This window comes from Ricinus communis, chromosome 8 (assembly GCF_019578655.1).
Source record: "Ricinus communis isolate WT05 ecotype wild-type chromosome 8, ASM1957865v1, whole genome shotgun sequence".
In the NCBI taxonomy this organism is placed as follows: Eukaryota; Viridiplantae; Streptophyta; class Magnoliopsida; order Malpighiales; family Euphorbiaceae; genus Ricinus; species Ricinus communis.
Window position 1 is genome coordinate 22,634,558 of NC_063263.1, and position 24,729 is coordinate 22,659,286.

Below are 24,729 nucleotides of genomic sequence, written 5' to 3' on the forward strand. Positions count from 1 at the left end.
TCACGATGATGACCCTGCTTCTTATAGTGGTCACATCGCTCGACTGTGTACGACCCTCCTCTCGTTCGGCTTTCTTTGATGGCGTTGAGGTGACGCGAGGTGCATGCCTGACGTTTTGTGACATCGAGTGAGAGCGAAGAGTTCATTAGGGTTCTTCGTGTCTCTTCTCGCTAAACTATCGCTATCACCGTGTCGATCTTCGGCAACTCTGTTGACATGAGGATTTGGGACCTCAAGCTTTCGTAGCTTAAGTCCAAACCTCCGAGGTAGGTATAAACAAGGTCTTGCTCGACCCTCTTCTGTGTCTGATGTTGGGGGTAGGTAGTTTTGGAGTTCTTCCCATCGGGTTAGAACCTCCTTAGCATATTCTAAACTGTTCTTTGTGCCTTGTGTGATTTTTGCTAATTCTTGTTTGAGGTTGAAAATGTGTGCGAAATTTTATTGATGGCCATATAGGCCTTTCATTTTGTCCCAAATTTCTTTTGATGATTCCAGAAGCATACAGAGCTTAGAAATTTGAGGCTCCATTGTGCTAGTGAGCAGCGACATGACCATGTGGTCTGTCGTTTGCCACTCTTCCAATTTTTCTGCTTCATGCTCTGTTGGGGCTTCTAGTCTCTCAGATTTGGGTTTCTGTTTTGTGCCTGTGATGAAGCCTAGCTTTCTTCTGCCACTGAGACCAATGTAAACTGGTTTTGACCATTCAAAATAGTTTTGGTTGCCTTTAAGAATGATGTTGGTTAGTTTATGTTCGTTTTGAGATATGGTTGGTTGATTTGTGGGGATTATGAAGCGCATATGATGATTACAGGCTTACAACCTGCTCTGATACCATGTGAAAATATTATTGAATAATGTATAGCTTTTCTGTGTTGAGTATTCTAACTTTACAATGAGATGTTGATCATATATATATATATTGTTCCAACGGATGCCTACTTCTAATCTAACATGTGCCTCTTTCTATGTCAATGTCTAATTCTTCTTTAGGTAAGGTTGAAGTGACCTTTCCTTCTTTGCATGGAAAAGTTGCTCCCTTATTTGGGGGTCTGTGATGAGTAGCCTGTACAAGCTTACCTGTTTGTACAGTCTCTGAGACTCCTACTTCTGGAGTCCCTCCTTTCTGTGCTTCTTCTTCAACAAAATGTATGAGTATATTAAGTTTATTATTTAATTTATTTATGATTAAATATAAAAATTTAATTCCATCTCCAATTGAGTGAGTGCTTTTGATTTTAGATTTCTAATTTTAATTCGAGTCTAATGAAATTTATAACTATAAAATGATAAAACTTAGTAAATCAAACAAATTATATCTTAAAAAGTTATTTTGCACAAGTTCAGTTTGAAAGCAGCATCTACAGTCTTTACGAAATATTAAGCTTTCCAAGACCAAGGTCCTCCTTGAAGAGTTTCCAACGCACATTAGCTAATGCTAGTTTCTCTTTTGCTACGCGCCATTCGGCATTGGCCTGCTTGATTTCCCCTTCCAGGCTTCGCCATTCTTTAAGATCTTTGGATGCCTCTAGATTGGCGTTCTCCAGTTCAATCGCAGCAGAATTCTTTTGGGAAAGAAGCTCCTCCTTTTGTATTATTAAGCGTTGAATTTCAGCTTGTAGTTTTGCTTCTTCTTCTGAAAGTCTAGAGAATTTAGCCTCCAAGGAACTTAGTTCCTTTTGTCTTTGCTCCAATCTCGCATTAAGATCTGTGGTTTTCCCTGCAAGAGATGTTCTGCGAGCTTGAGCGGTTTCTGCTGTTGTTTTAGAACTGGGAATACTATCTCTGAATTCTGCCAAGCGTGAGGCTAGATCGTCAAGAATTGTCTTCTCCTGCAAAGTGTTGGCATGTTGAACTAGTGCAAGAATAATCCCCTCAACATTGCCAAAGGCGTTAGCTTGTTGTATAGCCTCTAATGACATATTAAAGAACCCTTGCAATGCTTCCTTTTTTTGATGCACAAAGTCATCTCTAGATGCTTGGCTTGAAACAGGGTTTTCATCACTTGAAGAAGATTCTTGAGTTCTAGTCCTGCTCGAAATTTCCGTCAGAAGATTCTTAGATCTTATCTGTACGTTTGGGGAGGAGTGTATTGGCTCAGAGGAAGGATCCTGTCAAGCCAGCGGAGGAAATTTTGGATGAGCTATCATTTTTTTTTTAAATGCTACCAATATTAAAATCCTCCTTTTCCTCAATGCTTACAAAAGGACACTTATGCAGTTGTGCGTGATAAAAGGGGTAAAAGAATTACCTTTGGAAGAATTTTTTCTTCGGCAATAGCAGGAGGTGCTGGTGACTCCTTTACAGTTCCATGATCACCGGCTGGTGCAACAGTTTGAACGACTGCTTTAACCTTTTCCAGTGAAGGACTTTCAGTAACAGTTGGTGGCTGAACCTTTGCTTTAGTATCAACTGCTTCCTGCTGTGGTAAAGGGACCTGTTTTGCTGGTGCTTCAACCACTTGCTTGGGTAATTTCGGACCATCTTTAACAACTTCCTTTTCAGGTTCAATTTTTGAGTAATGCACAACGTTACGAACATGAACCTCAGTTTCAACTGTAAGTGTATCATTTACAAGATACCCTACAGCAGGATCTTTTAGTTTGCTAAGAGGAAGGAAAGATGTAAAACCCCAATCGCTTTCTCTTGCATTGAAGACATGTTGTGTATCTGCAAAATATATAAGGAACTCATATGCCATGCTTATAAATAGCTAGGGATTCTCACCACAATTTTATGATATGATTTGCAAGGTGAACAGTTGTGATCAGAATAGATTTTTTCTTGGAATACGACAATATTTAACATAGAATCTGTGTTTTGATGATCTGAATGTTGAATGTAAATGATATACTATAGAAGTATGGACAAAAAGTTCAATTAGAATTTCATAGTTTTAATTGTTATCAAATTGATTATACTTGAGCCACATTCTACATAACTTGTAGAACTTGCAAATAATCTCAAACTAGTAAGACTACAAGTTTATGTATTATCTAAAACTGATAGAATTTAGGGATGACAGGAGGGCATGATTCTCCGTTCCCCGCAGGAGCCGACGAAGGCGGTGATGGAGACAAATCTTTCTCCATTTGGGTGACAGGAGAGGGGATGCACCCACCCTCCGCCCGTAACCCCGTCCAACTGGCACGCTAATAAAATTTACCATTGCACTTTATATTTAAGGTATAATTCATTAGTGATAAAATTAGTTTCAATAATCTTTCGGAAACATAGGTTACTTGGGGGCTTTAACATACAAGAAGGAAGTGTATAGTTCTCAATTATGCTAAATCACTGGTAATTTTCCTGGTTGGTATCCAAAGTTTGCACTATGTTTCCATTTAATACCAATTCTTTTTCTTTTTTATACCAAATAATCTATTTTAGTTTTAGATTTGAATTATTCAAAGAAATTTCCGCCGAATCTCAATGATATATTATAGCCGGAATAGGAATGTACTTTTAAAGTTTGTCCCATTAAAGACCACATTACTGTATAATTTAATTAATTGGGAATTAAATCAATAGACTAACCAAAATATACATATCTTAGATGTTAATTAAGTCATGATTAATTAAATTTTTTTAATAGTATTGCATCTGAAGTGGTGAATTTTAAAAGTGTATTTCTATTCTGATTAACACCTTGTTAAAAGTTGACCAGAATCTCTTCAGAAAATTAAAGTAAAAAGTTTAAACCAAAAAATTTTAAACAACTAGAATTAAATGAAAACATATAGTCCAAAATTTTGATACGAAATGGAATAGTGACCCTCCTAAATCACATACCTTTACGAACTGTAGCGCTGTTATTGAATTGATTAATTACTGCCAAGCCGAAAGCTGCATCTCTACTCCAACCATTTGGCAAACTTGTTGAATCAGCAACTTCTATGTAAATTGACAAATGATCCACATTGTTTCCTTTTGGGAAAATAAGCAAACGCCTGACGAACATACAGCAACATGGAACAGTCTTGTTGGCAAAACAAGTGCATACATATCATATGATCAAAATGAAGATGAGATCAAGAATAATAATACCATTTAGATTTTCCAGCTGTGAAAATCTCCGAGTAAACTTTCTTTGCAGTCAACTTGGAGAACTTCTCAATTTTCCATGTGAATTTAAATGAGGCTGAATCCCCCATATTATCAAAACTCTGCTTCCAGCACCAAGAAATTGGCAATAGAAGTTCAAAAGAAAAGAAACAGCACAAATAGAGATATTATAAATATCAAATGTAAACCAAAATCTATGCTTATTCGGTGTGCATGAATAGACTATTTGCCAAAAGGCACACTTCGAGTAAAGCTCGAGTGGAATTTTCTTGTCTAACCATAATTCATATATTATAACTCACATATATTGATACGTCCCAGTTTATATTTATGTGTCTTATAATCTAGTGGGCTATTATTTTTATTTATTTATTTAGAGTGTCCCGTATAGTATTTGAGTGATAAAATACTATTTCAAGAATTTTAAAGCAGCTGCATATCTAAAATTCGAACTCGAGATCTTAGTTAAGTTAGAAGAGACTCTTACTATCTCATTTATATGCTTTTGGATTCTAATGGACCATATTCTAAGTAAGAAATTTTCAGATTCTATTTATTAGTGTAAATTTCAAATTTCAAAACACTTGTGATCATATCTAACCTGATTTCTCAAAGGATTTCTCTCTACTTTGCCCTAGGAAAATTCAAATGACACAGATAGTATAAAATCAAATACTACATACAGTCCCAGATTCTAGCCTTTAGAAAAACCTATTAAAAATATAAAATCCAATATTAACAAGTTCCAAATAGCAACCATTTTAGGAGTGCGCAAAAAATATCACAGAGCTACAGCTATATAACCAGTAATAAGATAAAGCAATTAATGAGATCAAATTGAAAACTAACATACACACCTTTAAATGATTGACTGTTGGCTAATTTGAGGTTCACATGTCATCAAATTTCTGCTGATATATATATATTTATATATATATCAATTTTCTTGCCAATCTATCTTCTTTATCCTGTCATTTCTTTCTTTTCGGTTTCCCTGATTCTTTCCTTTCCTTTTTTCTCTATATTTTTTTTGTTGATGTAAAGGAATTACTTTCTCACTCCCACTTCTTTTCTTGTTAGTATCGGCATCCCTTTCTTTTCCTTCTGTGTCTTTCATTCGGTTCTTTGTCTAATGCCTATGGGCCATAGCTAATATCATTCTTTAAAAATAATCAAATGGCCCCTCAGTTAAATAATAATAATTCTAATAAATATTTAGGTAATATCTAGGGTAAATTAGATCAGCATTCTTGAGGTTTAGCCTCAAAAATTAATTTGATCCCTACATTTTTTTTTAAGAATAATTATGCGAATCAACTTTTCAATTTTTACTAATTTGATGTCTATATATTTTTTTTATCAAGTGCTTGAATCTTAAGAATATAATGCATTTAAGTGATTTTGACAGATTTAGCCTCACTGAAGCTAGTCATATCATATCATATAAAATTGAGAAAAATAAAAATAAAAATGACTCCATCTTTTTTTTTTCTTTCTCTCACTTCCTCCATTTTCATACCTTATATCTACATAAATACAACTCATCTCCATATGCAATAATTTATAGACCCATTCCTTAAATCAACAAATTTGATAACTATATTTATTGAATAATTTATTAAAATTCATTTAATTCCAAATAAATAAATAAATCAGTCTTGCGACACTCAATGTCAACATATTAAAAATACATCCATCATAAATCTTTTTTTATTTCACTTAATTCTTAACTTGGAGAGAATTGCTTATGTGGAGATATAAGGAGTAGATAAGGAAGAACAGAGAATAAAAGAAATAAAGATGAAGTTATTTTTATTTTCTTTATTAATTTGATATTGATGCGGCTGACTTAATTAGCAAAAGTGAATCAAAATTTTACTTAGTCAGCCCTGCAACAAGTCTAAATCTTCTGAAAGCACTTAAATGTGCCGTATTTTTAAAGATAAATTGAACAAAAAAAATTTAGACACCAAATTAGTAAAAATTGAAAAGTTGAGACATTGTTGCAATTTTACCACTTTTTCAATAATTAACGTCTGGTTCTAGATATTTAAATACAATGAGACAATTTAGTCTCAAAAAATCGATCCTAAACTTCCAGTCCTTATATTTATAGAGTACTAAATACTTTAATTCCTCTATATATGTTTTACACTTAGCATTTAGGAATGTGTATTTAATTAAAATTTTTATAGATTTTTTTTTTAAAAGAAGTTGCTGTCTTGTGAGATAATACATATTTGCCCTCTATATATGGTTTAAACTTAGCACTTAGGAATGTGTATTTAATTAAAATTTTTATAGATTTTTTTTAAAAAAAAGTTGCTGCCTTGTGAGATAATACACATTTTTTTAAAGACTTTTACACACTTTTTTTTTAAAAAAGAACTTAGCGATCTGCAACCATTACCTTATTTCACGACATAATATACAAGGAGGTAGAGGTGTATGTTGATGATATGATGATAAAGTTTGAAACAAGGAAATGGTACTTCTAGGCTCTTGATAAGTTTTTAGGACGAGTGTGAAGGTATAACATGAGACTCAATTCTAAGAAGAGTGTATTCAGAGTTACATCAAGGAAGCTGTTAGGGCACATAGTAAGTAGCAGGGCATAGAAATTGATCCGGACAAGGTCAAAGCTATTCAAGAGATGCCAGCGTCGAAGACGAAGAAAGAAGTCGGAGGTTTTGTGGCAGCTTACAATACATCAGTAGGTTCATTTCCAAGCTCATAATGGTTTGATGATCCTATCTTTAAGCTTTTGAGGAAGCATTAGCTTGTTGTGTGGGGTGAACATTGTCAAAATGCGTTCGACAAAATCAAAGAATATCTGATGGAGCAACCGGTACTCAAGCCATCGAAGGATGGCAAGCCGCTGATCCTATATTTAGCCTTGGAGGAAGAAGTCATTGGAGCAATATTAGTGCAGTGTGGATCCAATAATATGGAGCATGCGATCTATTATCTCAATAAAAAGTTGCTACCTTATTAGTCAAAGTATAACCTCGTTGAAAAGATGTGCTTAGCCATGATATGGGCTACAAGAAAGTTGAGGCAATACTTTTAGTCTTATAAGGTGCAGGTAATTTCAAAAATAAACCCTCTGAAGTACCTATTTAAAGCTTCATCTCTTACAAGGAAGCTGGCTAGATAGTTAATACTCCTAACAGAGTTTGACATTAAGTACATCACCAGGAAAGTAGTTAAGGGCAGGGCCGTAGCTCAGTTTTTAGCTCAAAATACGATTGAAAGATACGATCTTTAGGATCTGGAGTGTTCTAATGAGATTTTATGGGCAATCAAGATCCAGGAGTGGAAGATGTACTTTGATGGTGTTGTAAATACAACAGGTGCAGGCTTAGGAGTAGTTCTGATCATGCCAGAAGGAGAGATGCTGCTAATGGCAAAGAGATTGGGCTTTAAAGTGACCAATGATATAACGTAGTATGAAGCATGTTTATTTGGATCAGAAGCGGCCATAATAGCAGGAGCTAAGCACTTGATAGTCTACGAGGACTCCATGCTGGTAATCTAACAAGCTCTTAAGGAATGAAAAGTGGAAAAAGAGAGGTTGAAGCCATATGTCAACTATCTTAGGACTTTAGTATGCAATTTCTCCAACTATTCCTTTATACACTTGCCTCGAGATAAGAATCATCTATACGGGTCAATCCCTTTGGTGATTTTGAAATTAGGTGCGCCTTATTATCAAGGGGACTAAATAATGCATATTCAGATGAGACCGAAAGAGAAGCCATGGTTCTACGATATAAAGAGGTTCATAGAGAGCAAGGAATATCCAGAAGAAGCGACTGTTAGGGAAAGGTACATGTTGTGGGTTTAAGCTAGGAATTACATTAGCCATGAGGGAGTCTTGTATAAAAGGATGGTATCGGGTGTATAACTCTGATGTGTGAATAAAGCGAAAGCTTAAGTAATGATGGAGAAAATGCACAAAGGAGTATGCAGGCCACATATGAACAATATAGTGTTAACCAGGAAGATCATACGACAAGGTTATTATTGGTTAGCAATGGAGAAGGATTTTATAGCACTAGTGAGAAAATGTCGTAAATGCCAACCGTACAATGACTTAAGTCATGTACCTCAGACTAAGCTGCACAACTTAACATCTCCTTGTTCCTTTGTAGCTTGGAGGACCAACATCATCAGTAAAATAAAACCTCCCTCAAATGGTCACAGGTTCACGTAGCAATTAACTGCTTCTTGAAATGGGTTAAAGCTGAGATTCACAACCGTAGGGCAAGGCAGGTGGCCAAATTTATAGAAAGGAACCTGATCTGCAGATACAGGGTCCCACAACATGTTGTGATGGATAACGGGGTATAGTTCATGGGTAAGACAGCGGACCTGCTAGCGGAATACAAGATCGAGCATTACAGATCTTCTCCGTATAGACCTCAGGCGAATGAAGCGGTAGAGGCAGCCAATAAGAAACTGAAGAGAATACTTTCAAAGATGGTGTGAAATTACAAGGACTGGTCTTTTTGGTTACCCTTTGCACTTTGGAGATATCAGACAACCGAGCGAACATCGATCGGGCAAACACCATGCTCTATGGTTTATGGAACTAAGGCAGTATTGCCAGTTGAGTTAGAGTTGAAGTCTTTAAGAGTTGTATTAGAGGCTGAAATACCAGAGTATCAATAGGTTGAGAAAAGATACCAGCAATTGGCTTTGGTTGATAAGAAAATGATGAAAACCCTACACCAAATGCAGTTTTATCATAAAAGGACAACTGTGGCATTTAGCAAAAAAGTAAAACCGAAAAAAATCAAAGTTAGTGATCTAGTATTGAAGCATACAAGACCTAGCGCATTCGAACCAATAGGAAAGTTCAGGTCGAATTAGGAAGGCCTGTACTTAGTAAAGAGGATCTTGCCCAAAGATCCTGCTAAGCTATCAGACCTAGAGGGGAATGAGTTCACTGAACCAATCAACTTAGATCGTCTTCAGAAATATTATGTATAAAAAATAAATAACAGAAAAAATAGCCTATTGATCGAAAAACTTGAAAAGGCTAGTCAGGCAAAAGTCAGGGCAAAAGAGAGAAAATAATCAGCTAGAAAATCTAAAAAGACTTTCTGATAACATGAGTTATATCTTGAGAAGTCAAAATGTACCCATCTAGGCTTTTATTGAATGAATAAATTGTTTAGAATTGTTGTCAAACATGTATATGTCTGTTTACCATTCTACACGCTAACTACAAGGAAAAATAAATGCCGGGAGAAGTGGAAATTTCTATCTTCTTCTCCTTTTCACATCTGCATCCATATATAGAGCAGCTAGTTCTTTAGTCCTCTTGATTCGGGCAAAGCCGGGAGAAGTGGAAATTTGGAGCTGAACCCAAGCCTTAAAGTTGTTATCGGTGGTCAGATTTCCCTTAAAGTCAAGGTTTCGCTCTATGTCTTCGCGGAGCCAAAGTCTCTCAATCTTATCCAAGAAATCTTGTCTGAGTGGGAAGCCTTCAAATTTAGGTGGGAATTCCAAGAGTCATTACTTCTGCCTAAAATGGCGGTAAAATCTCAAAGGTATGGAAGCTTGTAGTCCGAGTAAGGATATACAATCACCATACATCATGAATGCAACATGCTTGATTCTCCACTACGGGCAAGTCTAGCAAATGAGTGTGTTCGGAACGCCTTTCATCCAAGAAATCTAGTCATCATGACCCTGTGGGGTAACAACAGATAAAGCTGCACGTGCTTCGGCTCGTACTTATCGATATTCATCAGAATAGTTAGTCTCTAAAGCTTCTCCCGCAGCCAAATTTGTAAAAAGAGAAAAAGAAGAAGGAAAAAGGAAGAAAGAAAAAGAGGAAAAAAGGAAGAAGCTAAGCTGAAATTTTGAAAGGACAACTTAGGCAAAAATAAAGTCTACTAAGTCAAAATCCCGAAAGGGTGGCTTAGGCAAAAATTAAGACAAAAGCCTCCAAAGATGAAAGTAGCACTTAGGAGGCAAAAATAAAGTATGCTAAGTTGAAGATTCAAAAGGGCGGCTTAGACAAAAGCTAAGACAAAAGCTTACTAAGTTGAAAATCTGAAAGAGCGACCTAGGCAAAAATTAAGACAAAAATGAAATCAGTAAAAGAAAAGAGATTTGGTTATGTACATGTAAGAGAACGAGGTTGTCACCAAACTGTTGATTGGTTTTGTACATGTCTAACCCAGTGATGACTGGAACTAGATCTGCTCTATACTCCACTTGGTCGATGATATCGGCAATTTTGATATCTCCTTCTCCCTAAGGAGAAATCAACAGAAATTGGGCATAAAGGCAAAAGCCCAACATCCGAATCCAAGAAGGTGTGCTCTTTTCCTTCTTCTCACAATAAAAATCAACAAAGTCAGGGTAATGTACTCATCAACATAATGGAAAAGTACCTCAGCTGGGGGCATGTCGAATAATTCCATCAGTTTGCTAAGAAAAGGCTTATTAAGTTTTTACAAGGCAATGGGAAGTGTAGAATCCATTAAAATGCCAAGAATAGTAGAGAATTCTTCAATCATAGGGCACAAGTCTTGTCCATTGAATCTAAAGACATGATTCCTTGGGCACCAAAAGTTGATAGCAGAATGGAGAAACCCATAATCAAGTTTGGTGTGTTGCATGGCCTTGAAAGGTAAAAGATAAAATTTCCTAAGTTTAATCCAATCTTCACCTATTAGGATCTTGAGGAGAGTTTACAGGCTTTTGACACTCTTTTGAGACATATTTTTGTCTTTTTAAAGTGTGAAATCGCATGAGAGGAAGTAGGGGACTCGTAGATATATATAGGTCTCAAATCAGTGTACGATTCAGACTTTGTAATCGTAGAGCCGATCGGCTGTATGCAGAGCCACATCAGCTGTGTAGCTATCTGATGTGATTTTTTATAAATTTCGGTAGTCTTTCAAGTGCTCAATTGGCTTTTGTCGCATATAAGCTCATGTGATATAATAATAAAATAGAAATAAGCAAAAAAAGACATAATTTAAAAGGCCAAAATCACACTTTTATATCTTTGAAAAGTCAAAAGTCTACAAGAGGATCAAAAGCTGGGGTTCTCTCTCAAATCCCCCATCCCATCGTCTGAGTTAGCATCCATTCCCTAGGTCCACAAGGCCAATAGCTGTAGTGTCAGAGTGTTGATTCGACGTTGTTGAGCATCGATCTTATGTTGCTGATCGTCCACTTGCCCCTACAAACCATCATGCTCCCTTTAAAAAAAACTCAAAAGGAGATTAGTTAGTGCATTTCATACATGTATACATGCATACATATTACATTGTATAAATCATTTTGTTTCCCACCAGTCCTCGTTGAGGATAAAGAATTGCCTCCTCGTGGCACCAGCCAGCCGATGTACATACTCAAACTAATCTCTCTAAACCGATAATTGCATAATATGTCTTTAAATTTTTTTACTAAAAGAAGATGTGAAAACACAAAAGAGAAGAGTAGCTTAAGTGCTCCGAGTGAACTCCGAAAGGAAGAAATGCTCCATGGCAAGCCGGTGTTCCATCACACCTTAAGGACTCTAGTACGAGACCATCGGATCTAGAGGGAATGAAACACTCCCCGAAACCACATCAGACGTGGTTGTAGGAGGTGCCTCAGAGGCAGCAATAGTGGAAGAGCTTGTGATGTGAGAAGGCCTAGAACACCGAGCGGATTGCCTCTCAGTCAGCTCATGAGCAGCAAAAGCCTAGTTGAGGGTCTATAAATAAATGATTAGGAAAGTAGATGCAAAATGAAGGAATTCCAAGTACATCTAGAAAATACTTGAGCTACAACGTTGTCACAAAAGGGCACGGCTCCTAACCATTAAGGGATGAAGAAAATGTAAGTTGTTTGCCAAGATTGGATGGTGAGATCCTCAGGCTCATTATATCCCATCAAACACTCTGCTAGCTCCTCACTAGCAAGGTCCCTTGTCTAGAACATAGAAAGAGGATGAGATAAGAGAACCCGGTGCTTGCTGGGTCCTTGCTCCCACCCATAGATCCTCTCTCATAAGTCCCATACCCAATAAGTAGATCCGATCAGTAGAATCCTCCTCGGGTCGAAGTCAACTGATGACAGCATGTGGGGGTCCCAATAGCAGCGCTCCCCTAGCTAATCACCTCAAATCTGCAACCAAAAAGGTAAGTAACTATATAAATAAAGCATAAATATGACTAATAAGTTGTGCTTACCTTATCCCAGGTTAAGTTGTTAATCCACATGTGGCGCACGTGAACCTAAGCCCACTCCAAGGTGACTGTCCTACTCAAGCGCTAGTGACTCAAGTAGAGGAAAGCCTACGAGGTGCAGACGGGCTGAGAACCCACTAGAAGGCCGATCTCCAGGGCCCAAACCTACAAAACAAGAATTAGCATTCGCTAAATTTATAAAAGAAACTAAGGACAAGAAGTCAAAGCTTAACTTATATGGATCGCGTGCTAGAAACTGCAGATCCTTTTATTGCCTCAAAGAGTAACGTTCATTTGGTGATACAAGTATGCAAGAGCTACAGATCTCCAATTATAGGAGGAGACCTTATCCAAATCCCATAATAGGCTAGGTAGTGAAAATTTAGTGAATTCCTCGAACCACTAAATAGAGTCGTAATGAAAAGGTACACTAAAAAGGCTCGGGCCATCTGATTAACCTTCCAAGCGTTCCGAGGAACAAAGCCCCGGTAGTGGAGGGGGATGCTCTGATAAGTAATGCAACATGGGTTCTTAAATGTTGACAAGAACCCAAGTAGATTAGTGATAAAGCACTTTTGAACTTGGAGCGTTGATCGTGGATCGCATCGTCAAATGGCATGGGCATGCCGGAGAAATCAATGCTTGTGATGGCGAAAAAGAAAAGAGGAGAGAGTGTGAGCTCACCGACCGAAGTATGGAAGGTGTGAGTAGTGTCCATCCACCTCTCGAGCAAGGCATAAATTGAAGTATAGTCAACCCTCTCGATGATTGATGAGAGCGTAGCTACAAACCGACGGAGGTATTAAACCTGACCATAGAAAGCCAAATACATAAAAAAGACCCTAAACATGTAATTATATGACTATTAGTTGATATTTTTTATAAAACAACCCCATAAACCCTTGTTCAGCTTATGCATGGTCAATTTGGACTATACAAAGCTAATCGGTTGTGCGCACTATAGAGCCAATCAGCTGTGTGCAGAGCCAATCGGATGTGGGCAGAGCCAATTGGTTGTGCACACAGCCAATTGGCTCTACAGGTTAGGGCATATGAATTTTCAATAATTTTTTACAATTTTTCATATGTATTAGATAAATAACATGTGTATTAAGTGTACAAGTTGTAAGAAATAAGGTTTAAGCTAAGAAATTACCTCTACCAAAAAGGCCAGTGGGTGTTTAACTTTGGCAAAAGGAGAATTTACTCTTCCTTCATAAGTCCAAGGTCATTTTGGCGAGAAATCGGAGAAGAAAACTCCCAATTTGATGCGATTGGGGTACGTCTAACAGATCTTGAAGAAGAGTTAGCCATTTGAAGACTGATTTTGTGAAATTCAGTTAAGAAATGAAAGAGAAATTACAAAAAGAGTAAGAAAAGATTGAAGAGAGAAAAGAGAAAAGAAATGGATAAAGTGAATGAAGTATGGATATAAGGATATATTTATGTCCTAGAAGGGGGCAAAAATGTCATTTAGGTCCTCAACCTATCAAAATCGAGTTTTAGTCCACAAAGTTGATGCAAGTCTGTAGAAGACACATAGAAGGCCAGTTGGCATCTCGAAGTGAAAGTTTCTTAAACATTATAAGTTTGGTCCTTGACCCATCAAAACTACACTTTAGTCCTTGAGTGGGTCAAATGGATTAGATTGTACCTCAAGGTGGGAAATTTTAACTAAAAATATCAAAAAGTGAAAAATTATCAAATTAACCCGAAGTGGTAAGTTGTCTCCTGAAATGGAAAATAACCAGATGGAAGTCTCTGAAAAGCATAAGATCAATGGGCGTGGTTCCCAAATAGTAGGAGAAGTCCTCAACCTAAGTAGGCGAAGCCCTCAACCTAAACAGGTGAATCCCTCAACCTAAGCAGGCGAAGCCCTCAACCTAAGCAAGTGAAGTCCATAAAAATTCAAGTGGGCATTGTTCCCACATCGAATCAACAATCAAAATCTGAGCTTACGAGGCATAATTTCTGCAGCTCACAGAAATATCCTCTTGTCATATCCTTGATATTATGATTTATCTCAATTTATTTAAACGTATTGCATTCTTATAAATTTCGACAAATTAGAGACAACTGTCAGCGTTCATTTTTCGGATATATATATTGAGGGAACTATAGCAAACCCTATGATGAAAGTCACTACCTTCTCAAGTCTTGGGAGATGAAGGACAGGAAAATCCAAGGTTAGGGTTAAGGTTAATCCTGGCGAAATTACCTTTTTAAAATCAATTTGGAGTTAATTGTCAAGAAAAATAAAGTTTGAGGGTCAAAATGATGGATTTCATAAGTTCAAGGACCTAATTGTAATTTCTAAGATTCCATAAGGAAGTTTACGCCACAGAATCCAGAGGTGGATTCGGAAGCCAACTTCCTTATTTCTGTATATTAGTCTTTAATTTTATTATTTAACAAATTATTCCCTATAAACACAGCAGTTCATACAAAGCCATACCAAATAATACACATAATTTACCTAGGTCTAACCTATTTTATTTAAGCTCCACCCATATGAAAGTTGTTAAACTAATTTACTAATTAGTTATGTACATAGCCCACTTAGTCTAACAGAAGGCAATCAAAATAAAAGAATCATGTTTTAATAGGTTTAATTACTTAATCATAATAACAAACATATATAAATATTAACTCTACAACATATTTTTTATCAAATATAAAACCCTAATTAGAAAACATTAAATCTCTAAAAACCCTAAGTTCTTGTTATCAAATTCAAATCCTATTAACATGCATATTAATGAAAGGAACTAATCTAATCATATTATCATAGATCCAAACCCTAATCATATTTCTAAGAATAAAATATACAAAAAAAAATAAAAGAAGAAAGGAAAGAACTGATTTCTATGATGAATATGGATTTATGATGGAAGGAACCCCCAGGTTGTCACAATGGATGTTGATTTTCAAGTCTCGAGGGATGAGGATGTAGTTGAATTGAAAACTGGATAGGAATCCAGAGCTGGATCTGGCTTTGTGAAATCTTCTTTCAATTAAAAAAGGTTTCTAAAAATGCTATTTCTTAAGTGACTTGTTTTCTAAGATGGCTTAGACTTTCTAACGATGGTTATGATTAACAATGCTTTTCTTTTTTTTTTTCCCCTTTATTCTTTCTCGCTTAGTGTTTCTTCTATTTCGATTTAACTCACAACCGATTTTTAGTTCTTAAATCCTCCCCAAAATTCTAAACATCTATTCTTTTTACAGAGGTAGGGTTTCAAAAGATACCCTAGAGAAAGTGATAAATTTTTAGAATATATCAATAAATATCCAATTTATTTATTTAAAATTTGAGTAATTATCCATAAGTGATGATTATCATCAAGAAAACCTTCTAGAATCTGTATCCGGACATAAAATCGTGCAAAAAAAAGATGTCAGAGTGCCAAAATTCAATCAGTTCTATTAAGAGCCGATTGCTCTTTAGAGAAAGTTTAAAAAATTTCCAGCTTAGTCCCTGATTTTGTAAAAATTACCGTTTTGATCTCAAACTTAATTTTCTAACAATTAGGTCCAAATTGATTTCAAAAAGATAATTCTAGTTAAATTAACCTTGACCCTAGCCTTAGATTCGCCTGTCCCTCATTTTTCAAGATCCGAGAAGATAGTAACTTTTATCATAAGATTTTTCCATTTTTTCACTTGATCCGAAAAGGGGTGCTAACAACTGCCCTCGATTTATCAAAATTTATAAGCATGCAAATGCGTTAAATAAATTGAGATAAATCATAGACATCAAGAATACAACAAAAGGATATGTGAGCTATAGAAGCCACGCTTTGTAAGCTCAAATTTCGATTGTTTATTCGATATGGGGCCACGCCTGCTTGGATTGAGGACTTCGCCTGCTTAGGATTCCGCTCTATTGGGGATTATCGATTTATTGGAAGCTACGCTCGTTGAATTAGTGACTGCAGAGACTTCCTCTCGCTACTTTCCATTCTAGAAAATAATTTGCTGCTTCGGGTCGACTTGGTAATTTTCCACTTTCAGGTACTTAAATTGAACTTTCGCACCTTATGGCACAATTTGACTTGTTTTGATGCTTTTTGGAAGCTGTATTGGCATTTGGACCATCCAAGACTAAAATATAATTTTATAAGGTCATATACCAAATTTGTAATTCTCATGAAAATTTCCCTCACAATGTCAATCGGGTTTCTATATGTCTCTTGTGGACTTACACCAACTTTTGGACTACAATTCAATTTTAACAGGTCAGGGACCTAATTGGCATTCTTACCCCTTCCTTAGGACATATATATGGGATTATCCACTCCTCTTCCTTCACCCTACCCATTTCCTTAGTTTTCTTTCTAAAGCTCTTTTTGCTCTTCCTTTGATTTCTCACTCAATTCTAAACCAATTTTCACAAAATCAGTCTCTAAATGGTAAGTTCATCTTCTAGATATACTAGACGCATCTCAGTTGCACCAATTTAGGATTTTACCACCTAGATTTTCTATCAAAATGACCTTGGCCTTGTGAAAGGAGAGGAAATTGCTCTTCTAGCTAATTTGAGCATACATCGTGCCTTTCGAGCCGTCGGAGAGGTAATTTTTTGGCTTAAACTTTGTTTTCTGCGATTTAGGAACTTGGTATACATGTTAATTACTTAAAATACATGAGAATTTGTAAAAATTAAAGAAAGTCTTGGAACCCTAACTTATACAGCCGATTGGCACTACGTAGTGTCGATTCAGCTTTACATAGCAAAAATCAGCTGTATACAAGCCGAATGAAGATATTTTTAGGGTTTTTATAAAAACTAACACCGAACAGACATATACTTACCTCCTCGAAGTCTTTTTATAGGCATGTAATGCTTAAATACCTATTCTTTACCTTCTAAGGTGATGTAATGCCGATCTAGTTTGCTAGAAACTTCTACAAAGCGTGAGTGGTTTAATGAGCTGCCTAGCTCGGTTCAGGCTAGGACTGGGGAGACTGCTTTTGTCGGTTTATGGCCATTCTTCCCTCAATTACTGGGAGAGATAGATGCCTCAGTCTATGCTTTAGTTGAGAGATGGATGAATACTACACACACCTTCCATACCCCTGTTGATGAGCTGGCTTTCTCCCCTTGCATATTTTGCTATCACTAGCATCAATTTCTGTGGTGTGCTTATGCCCTTCGAGGATGCGATCCACTATCGGTATTCTGATGCTTGGGCGCTCTTCATCATTGACTTACTTAGGTTCTTGCTGACTCAAAAGAAGTTGCTCTTACTTCTTTTCCTCTAGTTCCTTTTATATAGATATTGTATATGTTGGCTCTTCATTCTTATAGGTTTAGGCCTTAAAGATTGGCTTTCTAATGGGCTCACAAATCATCTGCACTTCACGAGCTTTTCCTTGAGCTGATGGGGATTGAGAAGGACCGTTACTCTAGAGTGGTCGCAAGACCATGTCCACTATATATGGATCAACAGTCCAACCTGGGAGATGGTAAACACAATTCATTAGTTACATTCATATTTTCTTTACATTGTTACTTACCTTTCTTAGTTCATAGATTCAGAATGATTAGCTGGGGGAGCGTAAGCAATGGGAGCCTTTTATGTTGTCCATAGCCAACCTTGAGCAGAGGAGAGTCCTACTAGCAAGGCCTGCTTATCGGTCTTGACACCTTGGTGAGAGGATTTAAGGTTGGGAGTGCGGTCCCAACAGGCGTCGAGTCCCTTTATCTCCTCTACTTGCCATGCTCTGGATGATAGATCTTGCCAGAAAAAAGCTGACAGAATGCTTGAATGGGTACGACGAGCTGGAAGACTTTACCATCTAATCGCGGCTAACCAATTACACCTCGTTCATCCTATAGCTGCTGGGGACTTTACCTCTTAGCGATGACGCCATTGTCCAGATATTTTCTCATATTAGCTTGGAAATCTTCTTTGTATTATGTACTACTCTTTTATTCACCTATTTACAACTAGTCCACCAGGCCCCTACCGCTCGCAAGCTGATTGAAGGACGGTCTTCTCGATGCACCCGGCCTTCCCAAGTTGTAGGCTCATTCGCCGGTGTAACTTCCTAGGCACCTCTTATGGCTGTGTTAGAAGTGGTTTTAGGGGTTGTCTCGTTCCCCCCTAATTCGATGGTCTCATTGGACTCCACTCAGTATGATAGAGCACTGACTTATTATGGATCAATTTTATTTAGACCTTAAAAATTATTTTAAAATTTTTAAAAATATTATTACTATTAATTATCAATTATAACTAATTTAATTTAATTAGATTTAATTAACTAATAATTTAATTATAAGTATTATGATTAATTAGTATGATTAGTTATTATTCAGTCTTGTGATTATTATGGTTACAAATAACTAAATTAGATACTATGAATTATTTGTGAACTGGTTGTGAAATAAATATTAATATCAGACTATCTGTTATTAATTGAGATCTGTATTGTATTGCAGAGTCAGCTTAGTTTTTTTTATTTCTTTTACATTTCAAACTATCTAGAAGTCTAAACTGTCTGCAGTAGTGGTTCCAAAACTTAAACACTACTTTTTGGTATGTTAAAAGCTAAGAAAAAATTATTAAGTACTCAAGCTGATAGATTAATTTAATTGAGTTGTGATTATGTGAATGAACTGTTGGTATATTCAAGTTATATATATATAACATAAGTTTTTAATGTGCAGGATCGTCAGACGAGGCAAGCACATAGCATACACTTGTTATAAGAATATGCACAATGAATAGAAGGAAACAACAAGTTCTTATTAATAAACGAATATACAAACTTTAAAATGAAAGCTTTGAAAGAAATATAACTTACAGGAGTAGTAGAATACAAGAAGAAGGGTTTTCTCTCTCACTCACTATCACTCTTTTTTCACTATATTTCTAATGATGTTTAGAGAACTTGAAGAATACAGGACTTTCTTATCATTTTTTCAGTCTGCCTTCTTCTTTGATAACTCATCTATTTATAGAGGTCTTCAACCTTTAGCTTCAATAATTGTTTCTTTGGATGCTTTTGGTAATGGAGTAAGGGGTTCTATTATTTTTCTGAAATGAAGCAGAAATTGTCCACCATGCTTCAGAATAATGGAGTCTTTGTCTTTTTCTTTTCAGACGAGGCAAGCACAGAGCATACACTTGTTAATTGTTATGAAATTTGGCAAGTTATTGATGTGCAGGATCCTTAGACGAGGCAAGCATAGAGCATACACTTGTTATCAAAATATGCAATATATATATATATATATATATATGCATGTTGTTGTTTTGATATCTTGTTTGTTTATTTTTAGTTGTTGCTATGCCGAGGATTCGAGCAGTTATAGCAGCCCAAGAGGCCCAAGATAAGGTTTCTACCCAGTCGGCCCTACCAGCATCAACCCGTGACACAAGGAGGTGAGGTAAGCCTCGAGCGGCAACCTAGCCAGATCAGGGTGAGGCTCAAGAGGCACTCGGTGCTGGTGGAGTCCTAGCTAAAGCATTTGTAGCCGGTATAACTAGAATGCAAAGGGCCTTAGAGTAGTTGTTGATTCTTCAGCAATAGTAGGCTGCTCAAGGTTCAGGGAGCCGCAGTAGTAGGTCTGGTCTTAGGAATTTGGACGAGGTCCCCATGTCGGAGTATACTAAGTTGGGACCTATAGAGTTTAATGGGGTATCAAAGGACCTTTTGGACTTTTTGGATGAGGGTTGAGAAAAGAACATTAGATTTCGCTGTCCAAACAAGAGGACCATCAAAATGGCATGTTTTTCAAGAAAGGTGATAGCATCTTAGTGCTTCAGGGATTACATTCTTCCCTTTTTGAATGGTAGGACTTGGAACAGTTTAGAGATAGGTTCGGATAGTACTTCATTCCTTTCAGTATGAGGTAGAAGTACAAATAGAGGTTTGAGAGGCTAGTTAAGGGAGATCTATCAAGGGCAGAGTACAGTAGGCAGTTTGTGCGACTGAGCTGGTATGCGCTTTATACTGTAGGGACCGAGGAGTAGAAGAGCATCAAGTATATTTTGGGTCTTGGTTTAGAGTTTGTCTCCTTAGTCCAGTCTAGGAGGAGTAGCTTACTAGAGGTTATTGATTTGGCTAGGCAGATGAAGATGACCCTGTAGGGATTTGGGCAGGGGACTGATAAAGGCAAGAAGAAGAAAACTAAGACTGAGGGTTAGAGTAGTGTGCAACCAATAGTGCTATTATACGGCAGTGGAGGATACTCCAGGGGTTCCGGCAGAGAGGCTACCGTATTCATAAGAAAGGTAGACACAATCAGAAGGGTAGTCGATGATTCAGGCGAAGTTAGGGCTTCAATAAGAGTGGGCAGAGTTTGGTTACAACAGTTCTAATTCTGGAGCTAGCTCTTGTCAGATGTGCGACATGTCATATTAAAGACCGTGCCTAGTTTCTAGTGTAGCCTATTTTAAGTATAGCGAGATGGGTCATATGGCTCAAGCATGTCCTTACTATTTCAGTCAGCCATCTTTCTCTCAAGGCTCATCTGTTAGCGTAGCCCGACCAACTTTTTTAGCAGCTCTTGGTTATTCTCAAGGTGGATCTCAGTTTACCGACCAGCAAGGCCGTGGTTACGGAGGAAGGCCTATGGGAGGCAGATCAGGGGGCAGAGTTCAGAGTCAGGCTTTGGGCTCTCAACAGTTAGGCCGTGGGCAGGCAAGAGTGTTCACTCTCACCCATTAGGATGCGCAAGCCTTTAATATTGTAGTGTCAAGTATTATTCCAGTATGCTATTCTACGGCTAGAGTTTTGCTAGACCCTAGGGCTACCCATTCTTTTGTATCTCTTAGTTTTGCCTTAAGGTTGGGTGTTCAACCGATTAGACTTTAGGTTCCTATGTCGGTTACTACACTATTGAGTGGCGCCTCAGAGACTGATTTTGTGTTTTAATCGTGTCCGATGTCAGTTGAGGGTCGAGATCTAATTGCCAATTTAATTCTGCTAGACGTCATGGATTTTGATGTAATTTTAGGAATGGATTGGTTAGCTATGCATTATACCATGTTGGACTGCTAGGAAAAGCATGTGACTTTTTAAATTTCAGAAGACTCAGAGTTTTATTTTCAAGGCGAGTAGATACCTATACCATCGAATCTCATGTCAGCCATTACAGCTAGACGGATACTTCGTCGTGGGTGTTAGGGATATCTGGCTATGGTCAGGGATACCTCGACAGAAAAAGGTTGAGTTGAGGAAGTTCTTGTGGTCTGCGAGTTTCTCAATGTTTTTCTAGAAAAGTTACCAGGGTTACCGCCTGACACAGAGATAGAGTTTTGCATCGATGTGGTACCGGGTACAGCTCTCATTTCTCTGCCACCTTATCAAGTGGCACCAGCAGAGTTAAAGGAACTAAAAGAGCAATTGCAGGACCTTCTGGATAAGGGTTTTATCAAACCTAGTACGTCTCTGCAAGGCACTCCTGTACTGTTCGTGAAGAAGAAGGATGGTACCTTGCGCCTCTATATTAACTACCGATAGCTGAATAAGGCAACAATTTGTAATAAGTATCTGTTTCATCATATCGATGATCTATTCGATGAGCTTCAAAGAGCCGCATGTTTCTCCAAGATTGATTTGCAATCAGGGTATCACTAGTTGAAAATTCATGAGGAGGACATTACGAAGAAGGCGTTTAGGACGCGTTATGGGCATTATAAATCTTGGTAATATGGTTCGAACTAATTAATGCTCCTGCAGTCTTCATGGATCTGATGAATCACGTGTTCAAGTCGTTCTTAGACCGTTTTGTCATCGTATTTATTTACGATATCTTAGTGTACTCTAGAACCAAAAAGGAGCATGCGTGGCATTTGAGAATGGTACTTCAGACGGTGAGGGAGCATCAATTGTACATTAAATTTTCCAAGTGCGAGTTTTGGTTAGAAAGCATAGCTTTTCTAGGTCACATTGTTTCTAGAGAGGGTATTCAAGTGGACCTCAAGAAAGTGGAGGAGGTGACTGATTGGCAGAGACCGACCACGACGATAGAGATTTGTAGCTATTTAGGATTGGCAGGCTACTATCGCCGATTCGTGCAAGAATTTTTGAGGATAGCAGCTGTCACGACCCGATCTGTGGGCCCGTGACCGGCACTAGGGAATGGGTAGGCGTAAGCCCACCGAATCCCATAATAAGCCTGACACTCACTAACTTAATTAAATCTCATCTAATATTATTGATGTCACAACTTATCTTAACCATTAAATTCTACATATTTAATTCGGTCTGCCAGTAAAATTAGGCAAGACCCGAAACTACATAAAATTACAACTGATAAATCTATTATTTCTACTACAGAGAATTTAAGATTTTTGCAAGTCAAACATACCAAATCAATTACATCACCCGATGATGAAGGAGTCGGGTTGCTAGATAAGAGCTGCGAGAAGACTAACCATCACAGATATGAAAAACAGTAAAATTTAAAGACTGTCAGTGATAAGCATCATAATACACATGTTTTCATGCCCGATTGTTTACATTTTTTATGCATGATTATCCCGTTTTATGCTAGAATCACCTGTCTTTTGTTTCCTTTCTCATTTCAGGTCATTTTCGAAGGACATCATCAATAATCGAGGGACATACGTGTGATTACGGACCAAAATCCATCAGATTATGCGAGTAGCACCTGAAGGTTGGCGCGGCTGGACTCGGCCGTCTTTGAATTACCAAGAGGCTATCCCCAATTGTGCCATTTCAAACACGGTTTAGTAGCCACCACGGCCTTGAAGCACAACCCGTGGTGGCCAACACGGGAGAAACACGACTGCGGTGGTGAAACCCTACAGTGAGATCCACGGTTTCCACGGCTTGGACTTGGTACGTCTTGACCGGCCTGACCTGACCTTTCTGGCCGTCTTGAGTTAAATATATAAGAAAAATGATTTTTTCTTAGAAAAGGATAGGGAAAAGAGTGACATAGAGCCACAGCGGTGGTTCGGTTTACGCACGGTATTGAGTGCGAGAGAGTTGCGGGGAGTAAGAATCCCTGGAATCGCAAGGTTCGGAGTGCAAAACCGTAGTGGAAGCAATTCAAGAGGCAGTTTGGGAGATTAATCAAAGTGTAGATCCAGATTTGGGTAGTTCATCCAATTCGAGAGAAAAGGGTGTACATGTTTTATTTTCATTATTCTTTCATTGTAATTGATTTCCTAGACTGTTTTAAACATGAACATGTTTAGCTAGACTGATTTAATCCATTGGGATTTCTTTACTATGTTGGCTTGATATTATATTGTTGGATTGTTTGAGTTGGTTTTGTATTCTTCTTGTTTTCAGTATTAATAAGATTATGCATTATTCATGAGACGTTGTGAATTGTGATGTTTAGATTGCCTTATGAGATTGAGAAATCCGTTTGGCAATTGGAATTTTGAATAGCAAGAACTGGTTAATAATTGCTTAGAGATAAGGATAATTAACTAGCCGGATTAAGAATTAACAATGCTTAATAGAGGCGGATTAAAGCTTAATGCTAATTTAAAAATCAATCGTTAGGAAGAGATTCCAACTTTAGGTTATTAGGTTTAGGAATTCGGTTATCGAGAGAGAGAAACCGAATTCGGTTAAGAATTCGTCCACGGGTAGCATAATTAGACTCACCGATCCTTTATCTTTTGTTCGGTTGCCAACTAGTTTAGATTCCCTTTGGGTTTGTCTTCTTGTCTTGATTATTTCATTTATCAATTATTCCTGCACCTCCCTCAGAACTTAGCTTATAGTTAATAGTTAGTTTAGGAATTATTCATTATCCATTTTAGGTTAATATAACAAAGAACAAAGGAGTAACTCTGGGCTTTCACTTTCTCGAGGAATACGACCTTGATACTCACCATTAGTGCTAGACTGCATCGATAGGTACACTGCCTTAGATTGTAGCTAACACGAAGATGCACACATCAAGTTTTTGGTGCCGTTGCCGGGGAATATTTGAAAACTAGAGTGAAATCTGCTATTTGTTAATTTAGCCATTTTTTTTTCTTTCTTTCTTATTATTTTATTTTATTTGTACATATTTATTTAGTTTAAGTTTATAATTCAGATAGTGAATGATAAGGAGGTTCAATGCTAAATTCAAACTCTTTGTATGACACATTGGAAAATGGGATCAGGAACCAAAAGAGTGCTAAAAATTGGGATGCCCGTGCATCTTTAGATGCTCGAGTGGAATCATTTCGCAGGCTCTAGATCAACTCTCTTCTCTTATCCTTTCATCTAAAGTCTTTTGTGAATTTTGTTGTGGTTTACATGTGTGTAATGATTGTCCATTGTATAGTGATGTTGCTCATTGTTCTTATAACTGTGAACAGGTGAATTATACGGGAAGTTGGCCAAATGACTCGTATGGAAGCACCTACAATCACAAGTGGAGCACTCATTCACCCTTTGGATGGAGCTTAGATGGCCAAGAACCACTAGGAATTCGTAACTACATCGGCCTAATCTTGCACCTTCAACTCAAGAT

The 24,729-nt window shown here is 37.3% G+C and overlaps 1 protein-coding gene across 1 annotated transcript; it reads right to left on the reverse strand.

The window, feature by feature from the left end:
* Positions 1-1,297: 1,297 nt before the first annotated feature.
* LOC8289537 (MATH domain and coiled-coil domain-containing protein At3g58270) lies at positions 1,298-5,310 on the reverse strand. The gene is made up of 5 exons (XM_002527514.4): positions 4,920-5,310; positions 4,045-4,163; positions 3,790-3,947; positions 2,249-2,667; positions 1,298-2,108 (listed from the first exon to the last, which is right to left on the reverse strand). The coding sequence occupies exons 2-5, from the start codon at positions 4,149-4,151 to the stop codon at positions 1,368-1,370; spliced, it is 1,425 nt and encodes a 474-aa protein (XP_002527560.1). The 5' UTR covers positions 4,152-4,163; positions 4,920-5,310; the 3' UTR covers positions 1,298-1,367.
* Positions 5,311-24,729: the final 19,419 nt, after the last annotated feature.